This window comes from Camelina sativa, chromosome 17 (genome assembly GCF_000633955.1).
Source record: "Camelina sativa cultivar DH55 chromosome 17, Cs, whole genome shotgun sequence".
NCBI lineage: Eukaryota > Viridiplantae > Streptophyta > Magnoliopsida > Brassicales > Brassicaceae > Camelina > Camelina sativa.
This window is the reverse complement of record NC_025701.1, coordinates 2,840,832-2,850,752: the sequence shown is the minus strand read 5'-3', so window position 1 is coordinate 2,850,752 and position 9,921 is coordinate 2,840,832. Positions and strand designations below refer to the sequence as shown.

The following is a 9,921-nucleotide window of genomic DNA, read 5'->3' as shown; positions in this document are numbered from 1 at the left end:
GCCCTTACAAAAGATTATAACCTAACTTTAAGATGTTCTCTATGTTTTGTTGTTTCAAACTCCCATCGACGGTACGCCAAGTAAAAAATGATTCCATCGACGGTTCATAAAATAGGAAAAAATCTAAAATACATTTGACTCTGCTGTTCAACGAATAACAATTACATGTGCATTAAAAAAGGAAAATACTTGCTGTATATTTGTCACAATTTTAAACATATAATATAAGGCAATATATCTTTTTAAGGTCCACTATTAAGGTCTCATATTTGAATTGTTTGGTGTTCTGCAGCGATTTTAGTCAAAGTATGTCTGTATTATTTGTGGAAAAATCCAATATAAAAATATCCTTATATAAACATTCAAATTTTGATTTGAAATTTTGAAAATATATCCTTTTAAAAAATTTATTTACAGAAATTTATCTTTCTTTTCAAATAGAAATAAAGTTTTTTTTTATCAACTCAGTGCGCTGTAAAAGAAAAAAAAAAAAAAAAAAAAGTTATGTCAAGTGCAAAAATTAAGAATTGTATTTTCTCATTTTGTATATATATGTTATTGCTTTTAAATCAAGAACTGGATAAATGGGTCTTATATGGGCCATATATTTATAAGAAATCGGCCCATTAGTAGCTTCACTTCAACGCAGTTATAAAAATGCCTTTATATGGGCCATATATATTATCTATAAGAAATCGGCCCACTGGTAGCTTCAATTCAACGCGGTTATAAAAATGCCTTTTCCGTTTTCTCTTGTGTTACAAAACCCCCAAATTCTCTCTCTCTCTGTCGCATACGCCGCACCGTAACGAACGAACAACTGAATCGACGAGCAAATCTCGGTAGATAACTATGGCGACCAACGAACCCGAGCACGAGCACAGAGACGAGGAAGAGGCAGGAGCTAACGAGGATGAGGACACCGGAGCTCAGGTTGCTCCGATCGTTAGGCTTGAGGAGGTTGCCGTCACTACCGGCGAGGAAGACGAAGACGCCGTCCTCGATCTGTAAGTCTATTTCTCAATTGCTCTCTTAAAATTTTTTTCTGTGTGATCTAGGTCAACTGGATCTGATCGATTCTATAGGGTTTAGCTTTTTGGTGATGTTAGAGATGTTTGACTGATTTTTTTTGGTTTGTTTGTGAATCGAAAGGAAATCGAAGCTGTATCGGTTCGATAAGGATGCGAATCAGTGGAAGGAGAGAGGAGCTGGTACTGTGAAGCTCTTAAAGCATAAGAACACTGGCAAGATTCGTCTCGTTATGAGGCAATCGAAAACTCTGAAGATCTGTGCTAACCACTTGGGTAAAATTTATTCTGTTTAGGATGCTTTTTATTGAGTTTCATCTGGATCCGTATTTGGGTTACTCTAATTTTTTACTGATGTATCTTCCGGCCTTTGCTGTTTATGCAGTTAAATCGGGCATGACTGTTCAGGAACACGTTGGAAATGAAAAGTCTTGTGTATGGCACGCTCGTGACTTTGCTGATGGGGAACTCAAGGATGAGCTTTTCTGCATCCGATTTGCTTCAATCGAGAGTGAGTTTTGTGATACATTTTGCATTTTCTTTTTTTCATTGTTAGATTGGATCTTGTCACGTAATGGAGTTAATTTTCTTACGGAGATGTAGATTAGACTGAAATATGCCATATCTTATACTAGCCTTCTCCTTCGATTATCTAGTTTATTTCATGGCCCTGTCTCCATGTTGATTCTGCCTTGCCTTATTTAGTTTCAGTACAGCTTTGATAGAATTTATGGCTTAGATTACTTAAGGGTCATGGAGTTATCTTTGTTATATGGCTACTTGTACTTGGAGATCCTTAGATCTTTCATCATTGAGTACTTTGGGGCTGTGGCTTTTCAGTTTCCGCTGAATATGGCACCCCGTTTACCAAGTTTTGAAAATCGCTATTAACTCCACATTGCCTTATTGTGTTCAGGAATTGTCGAAATGAGTACTTTGACTGCTAGATTGTGCTAACATTATATAAAGAGATATTGATCTTGAGGTGGTCAAATATGTGTTTAGACTCAATGAGTAACCAAGTCTTATTTTTCTTGTCAGATTGCAAAACATTTATGCAAAAGTTCAAGGAAGTTGCTGAATCTGAAGAAGAGAAAGAAGAGAGCAAAGATGCCTCTGACGCCGCTGGTCTTCTTGAGAAACTGACTGTGGAAGAGAAAAAGACAGAGGAGAAAACCGAAGAGAAACCTGTGGAGAAGGTGAAGTCTGAAGTAGAGGAAACCAAAAAGAGTGAGGTGGAGAAATCTGGTGAAGAAAAGAAACCCGAAGAAACTGGTCCCTCCACTTAAGATTTGCATCAGTATTTACGCTGCCAAATTCCTGGCGAGGTAATTTAGCCTCAAAATTGTTTTGATGCATCAGGAGTCATCGTCTTGGCACTATCTATCTATACATCTGTTGTCGAGTCATATCAAGTGGTTGGGGGATTGCTTGGGGTCGGGTTTTGCTGAGTCGTTTTGGGTCTATAGTTTTTTGAGTCGAAAGCGTCGGGGTGATATGGGAGATTCGAGAGAATATTTTAAGTTGGTTACCTGAAAGAGTACATTGGTTTCATTGTTTTAAGTTTATGAATCCATTTTGGATGGTCTTATTTTGAGGATAGAGAAGTGTTTTGTTCATGGACAAGAATCAGAAGTCCCCATTTTATTTTCTTTCCAAATTTGAATGCATGTGATTTTGTGTTTCTTTTTTGAAATTTCTTATGGTCATTACCAAAATCTACTTGGCTCTCTTGCAAGTAGATGCGACAACGCAAATTAGCAGTATCTCAAATTTACTACGTCCTCAGTTTGTTGTTCATCACATGTTATATTGGTTACAAACGTATTTTCTTCAATATTTATCATTCTAAACTTTTACAATTGAGTCCTCAATATTTAGTTTAATTAAAAAGTATCCTGAAAATATTCTTTTTTATTACTTGTCGTTGAATGTTGTTTCATACAGATAAAGAAAACCATTGAATTTTATGTTTTATTCCTTTTTAATATATTTTCTAATTTTTTTATTGGTCAAAACATTAATAAAATTGGATAGTATTGTAATTTTTGCCAAATATTTCCATTAGAAATCTAAAACAACAATTATTATAAAATAAAAATTTATCTTTAAAATGATAAGTAATAAAAAACGGATGGAGTAATATTTTTATATACTGCAATATGTAGAACATTCTTATCATATAAAGTATAAGTCATCTGTCCAATCATTTTCTGCCATGTCATTTTTTTTAGTTTTAAATAAATGAACTAAACAAAAAACTATGCAATCGAAAGATAACTTTTTAAAAAAGACAGATTTTATTTTTTTATTATTATGTACTTCTTCTGTATCATAATACATGATGTTTTAAAATTTTTACATGAATTAAGAAAAACATTTAATTTTTAGCAATAAGTGTATTATTTATTTATAATAACATATTTTATAATTATTAATCAATAGTATTTCATCAAAATTTTAAATTCTCATTTAATGATTTTTGAAATTTACAATTTCTTAGCATTAATTGATAAAAATATATAGAAAATCATTGTTTGTGATACAAGAAAAAATACTAAAACATCATCCTTTATGATACAGAAGAAGTATTTTCTACGCTCTGATCCTGATTTCCTCAATATCACACAATCTCCACGTTCATTATAAAACCATCCCACGATTTTAAAGTTAAACTGTTTCATCTTCTATTTAATTCATCTTTTATATGTAATGTTCTGTTTCTTCGTATCTCACCTTATTTCTCTGCTTTGTGAACTGCATGGTAATTAATATACCAGATTCTAAACAAATTAGGAGAAGCTATTTTCCTCGCTCTCCTAGATGAGTTCTGTTTCACTCAAACACAAGTTATTTATTAGCTGACCATTTGTTAACGTTATTAGCATATGCAGACTTTATCAAACGTTTATATATTTTCATTACCTAATTTTTGTTTTCTGTGGTAATTCGCTGATATTTTTTTTTACTTTTTTTTTTGTAGATTGGATTCATACGACTTTTAAATTACTGTACAAATCAACGGACAAGCTGTAAGCATGTACTCTACTAATATTCAGTCTTTCACAATGAATTTTAACAGTTTATGTTTCCAAATTGTTCAGATTATTGGAAACCATCAAACAAACAACACAAAGCTATAAGAAACTCGACCTCTCTATAAACTAATGGTATTCATCCTTTCTTGCTACTTTACTTTTTTTTTACTGAAAAAATAATGGCTTTTAATCGTTGGTGTTTCACATTTTCCAGACCTTTGAAATTAACCTAAGACCTTGAATGGCATGATTCTACAGTAGTTTTTGGGAATCTACAGTTGGTAGTCTCAATAAAATTCTCCCTTTTTATAATTAAATCTTGATTTTATGTCCAAAAGACTAAAATAACTCGGTTAATTCTCTCCCAGGCGTGATAATCGAGGAACCCCTTTCGTTTCTCTCTTCTGGCGCCGGCGAAGCTTTTCTTTGCCTGCGTCGGGACTTAACCCAACTCCTCTCTCTCCGTTCTCGCTCTCTTTGTCTTGTTGTTGTTCTAGTTTTAGTTTTAGTTAAGTTCTATTTCCCCTTTAATCCCTTTATATCCCCTCCCACTCACCTAACCTCAATCACCGATCTGAATTCCGAAGAGAACAGCTGCTGGCCGGAGTTTCCCTGCTCCTACATGCAAAAAGACTCTTTCCCGGAGATGGTATCTGATGACCCAACTATTATCAGATCTGGAACTATGATCCACCAAGAGGAGACCTCATATCAGACTTCAGAGATGGCGGAAGTAGACCTTCTTGAACCATCGATTACGCTGAACCTGGTGAGGATGTCGATGGCACACGACGGCTCTCCCACTCTGGCATCGAGTTCCTGTACCGGAGATCTTAAGCTCCATTCTGTTACCTCAAGCTCCATTCTCAACCTCCAACCACCATCCCTCTCTTCACCGGAGATGACTGAGACCCTGAATCCGACATCCGCCCAACCTGGCCGCCGCATGATCCGTACGATACACCCGCTTGAGAAACTAGGTTTCCCATTGTTGGGCCCAACAAATCTCGGCCCACTAAGGTTTTGGAGCCCGTTACCATTAGATGTCGCAATTGTTCCTCATATGCTTTTATCCAGGTTTGCTCGTAACTCAAATCCTTCCCACCCTAGGCAATTAGTGTGTAGATTTATGGAACCATTTGTTCGAAGACTGCATTTGGAAAGTAAATCACCATTGTTGCTAGATTGGTTAAGGCTTTCTTTAGGGAACCTGCTTTTAGTTCTACCCTTTGATTCGGCTCTTGAAGGCAAATGCCTGAATGAACTCGGCATTATGATCCAGACCATAAGGCGCTGTGATTACCGATGTATCTTCACGCTCCCTTCACCATCTCGCTTGCCTACTAAGAACTCTAAACTGCAATTTTTTAACTTTGTGAAGTTCCCTCCCAAAACTCTAAAGATCAGTGGCATTATGATCCCAACTCCATGGAGTGGGGGTTACCACCTTTTCTGCCCGAGTTGCACACAGTACCCAGTTACCCTGTCCATCGCTCCTTTTATCCTCAACCAGAGCATTTGCAACCCTGCTCACACCTCTGCTAAGGCTCTACTTCGAGTAGACATCCTCACCCCGATGAGGTTCCCAACCTTGGCTTCTTTAACGTCGCTTAGTCTTCAATCGAAGTCAGCGGCCAACTTCTCTTCCACCGACTTGTCTTTGGAAGTTACACCGATATTGCTTGACCTCACAGGCTCCATAATCTTTCATAGGAATTGGTTCATAGCTCTCAAGACTACAATCTCGATGACCCCTATCTACTTATGTACCTTTGTTATTTTGGCTTTGGTGATTGCCTACCTTTGTTGTTATTTAAATTTTGTCTCTTACCTTGTATGTGGTGTTCTATTCTAATGGAATGAAGCATATGGNTTTTTTAAAAAAAAAAAAAAAAAAAAAATGTCCAAAAGACTTATTTATTCGGACTTTGCGAATTTCTTTTCTCATTTTTATAAAATTATATTACATCTCTCATGAGCTTTTCTCATGAGCTTTTTCGTTTATTAGTAAACAATTTTATAAAATGAATCCTGTTTTTTCACTTATTAACGATCTATGCCACTGCATTCAATACAATATAAACTTAAAAAAAAATCTTGCCACATTTAGGGAGGATATATTCAACTTGACATTTTAAGTAATTTGTGTAAAAGTTACAAATCTTATGTTATATAATCATGAATTTTAAAAATTATCCTGAAATTCATTGTTATTGAACTGATGATTTTAAAATCTACTTTAAAATCCACTGTTATTCAAAACAGTTTGTGGATTTGGATTTTAATAAGTTTCAGGGATTCTGGAGGATTTGAGAGGATTTGTTTAGTTAAAAATACATAAATCCAAATCTTATGATTTTAGGTGGGATTTGAAAATTTTTTACTATAAATCATATCAAGTTCCCTAAAATCTATCAAAATTCTAAATTTCCTAAATTCCATCAAATCCTCCAAAATTATTGTTTGAATTAGGGCTGGGCATTCGGGTTACCCGTTTGGGTTCGGGTATTACCCGTTCGAGTTCGGATTAATGGGTAATGAAAAATAGAACCCATTCGGGTATTTTACTATGTTTGGGTTCGGTTCGGTTCGGGTAGTACCGGGTTCGGGTCGGTTTGGGTTACAATTTTCAGAACCCAATTAGTACCCGAACTACCGGGTACCCGAAAAAATATAATTAAAATTAATTAAATTTAAATAAATTTAGTTAAAGTTTGACTTATGTGACAATATATTTTAGATATTTTGATTATTTTTGATATTTAGGTATAAAACTAAATGAAATATTCAAAATTATAATCATAACTTTAGAGTAATTGCATTATATTAATGATAAATATTATAAATATGTTTATATGTTCGGGTTTATTGGGTATCCAAACGGGTACCGGGTATTACCCGACCCTAATCCGAACCCACGAATATTAGAAAATAGAACCCAATAGGGTTTTATAGGCAAACCCGAACCCAACCCGAACCCGGTTTTTCGGGTCGGGTTCCGGATTGGATATTCGGGTACGGTTTTTATGCCCAGGCCTAGTTTGAATACACCCTTCCTAAATAACAAACATCTTTTGACTATGTCAATATCCCATAAAAGTAGTTTCAAAAAATAAAAAGGCAAACAAACTCAATTTAAATAAATTGTCCCACTTTAGCGGCTATATTTGCAAAACTGTTCCTTAAAATTATCCACCAAAATCTCTGCAAAATAAAAACAAATAAACAAAATCAGTGTGCCGGAAAAATAGTTACCAAACTGGCATAGAAACTTATTGCAGAGTATATAAGCGATTGCCTAAATTATTTCAAAATGTAAAATTAGGCAAATAACATTGAAACAATAACACGATGTGACAAAATTAATGTGACGCACCGTATGCGGCGATCAACATCAATATCCCAATAAATTAGTTACCAAACTTGCATAGAAACTAATTGCACAATATATAATCAATTCCCTAAATTATTTCAATTTGTAAAATTAAGCAAATAACATTTGAAAAAATCTCAACATTTTTATGTCATAATTACATCTCATAATGTCATAATGTCATAATGTCATCTCTATTCTTAAGTAACTATCTTAAAAAAATGTATTACCTTCAACTTCATCATCAAAGTTGTCTTCAATGTCATCTATAATTAAAAAATATAAATCAACAAAGCAAGAGAAGTTAATTATGAAAATAAAATATGAATTCTTACATTCTAGCTTAGCATAACCACATAACCAGTTTCTAGTAATTTATAAATATCATATCCAATAAGACTGCGCATAACAATGAAGTATGCTTAGCTTTTAAACTTATTAAATTTATAATTGAATAACATGTGTTTAAATGGATAAATACAAACATATAGACAATTTTCTAACCGGAAATAAACAAAAAAAAAAAAAGTTTCCAATAACACCATATTTTTTTAGTACATAAAAATTAATGATGCTTGGATTTTATGATACCCTTTTTAACTGGATAGATACACAAACATATCAACTATTTTTACAACAGTCATTTAGATGAACAGAAAAAAAAAGAATCCACTAAAATTATGACAGGTTACTTATACTTTTATATATAAGTGATATGTAACCCTAAAAGAAGAAATTTTTTTCTGTTTTCACTTTTGTCTACTCTTATCTAAAATTTATACTTTAAGGAAAATAACAATAACTTGGTTGCAGTGCTAATTTTAAGCACACTTAGATTGTTTTAGATAAAATATCATTTTTAATATATTATGAAATATGAAATGAATAATTTCATAATATTCAAATTTGGAGAAAAAATTAAGATTTTGTTGACATAAAATGTGTCAAATATAGTGAAGTGACATTAGTGCAGTGGCAGGAAGTAAATCCATTTGTAGAAAGCACCATCACATCAGAGATCGAGTCCCGCTTCCTACGAATGTAGGAATTTGGCTAATGGACCAGCCAGTGGTAGCTCAATGGTTGTTTTAGTCGACAAACTACATATTAGAGCAAAAATATACCAAATAATAGAAACGATTTTCTGATGGGTTAATTCTATTGATCCTACGAGAACTAACTCCAAAACCCTTCTATCCTTATTTATTTTGTTAACATTACTTTTAGTCTTATTTTATATTTTTGGTCCTTCATGAAATCTATATTGTTTAAAATAAAGTTCAAATGTACATAAGTACTAGGATTTAACCCGCGGTACACCGCGGGATAATATTTTTAACTTTAAAATTTTTAAGTTTATATTGTATTTATTTGTTATTTTATTATTGTTTTATTAATTTTAAAAATATAAAATTTTACAGGTATTTGATATAAGTATTCAAAGTATAGGATTTTGTAGTGTTTTCAAGGTTTTAACCCGTGTGGTATATGTATAGTCTAATAATACATTTATTTCTTGGTACACATCTAAAAGTGTTTAAAAAAGAATCACTTAACTCCCTATATGGGATTAATGCCAACCCGTCTCACCAAAATCAAAATAAGTTGTTGCGTAAAAAAAAAAAATCAAAATAAGTTTTTTTATCAAGTTTAATTATGTTAATTGTTTTACCAAATTAGCATATTTTTAAAGTTTATAATTTTTCCATGTCAGTATATATAGTTAATGATAATTAATAGAATTTCAATTTTTTTGGTAATTTCTCAAAAAATAAAAAATAAATCAAATTATATGGGAGGTTTTCAACATATTTAATGTGACATTTTATAATTGGATTTTCGGTTTAGGAAATTTATTAATAGATATAATTATACAGATTGTAAAATTTTGTTATGGAAAATCTGTTGTATATCATTTAAATTTGAGAGATTCTAGCATCCATAAAAATAGTTGTGGAGATTTAATGGGTTTAAACTTTAATGGGTAGAATTGTTTTTGGAAAAATTGGAATGTATAGATGTTTGTTAAGATTTTATGACAATAAATGTAACAAATATTGGTCAATTCAAGAAAATTTAGTATTTGAGTTTCTCTGCAATGTTATTTATGAAATTGTTTTAGGGGTTAATGTTGTAAAAAAAAATTAAATAAGTAAAACTTAAAGGGTATAAACCAAAATGTACTTCAAAAATGTTAATATAGATGTTAAAAGGAGTGATTCCTATTGTTTTGGAAATTTTATTAAGATGAGAAATCTTGTTTTTAAAAATTGAAATTTAATATTAATAAATTAAATGAAAAAATAAATTAATAGTTAATGCTAATAGCATACTTGTAAATAGATTCTAACTCTAGGATTTATTAGCTAAATCTCCAAAAATGTATATATAGATTATATTATTAGTTATCTTCGTGGCAGCTTCATAAGAGACTACGTCGAAACTGGCAACCACTTGTGCCGCGTTTTTTTTTTTTTTTTTT

General features: G+C 32.4%; 2 protein-coding genes across 2 annotated transcripts; both read left to right on the top strand.

Annotated features, from left to right (window-relative positions):
* On the top strand, positions 742–2,718 carry LOC104754880 (ran-binding protein 1 homolog a). The gene is made up of 4 exons (XM_010477165.1): positions 742–1,007; positions 1,153–1,304; positions 1,414–1,539; positions 2,070–2,718. The coding sequence occupies exons 1-4, from the start codon at positions 853–855 to the stop codon at positions 2,315–2,317; spliced, it is 681 nt and encodes a 226-aa protein (XP_010475467.1). The 5' UTR covers positions 742–852; the 3' UTR covers positions 2,318–2,718.
* On the top strand, positions 4,020–5,921 carry LOC104759103. The gene is made up of 2 exons (XM_010482073.1): positions 4,020–4,198; positions 4,281–5,921. Exon 2 carries the CDS (start codon positions 4,689–4,691, stop codon positions 5,919–5,921), a length of 1,233 nt encoding a protein of 410 aa, XP_010480375.1. The 5' UTR covers positions 4,020–4,198; positions 4,281–4,688.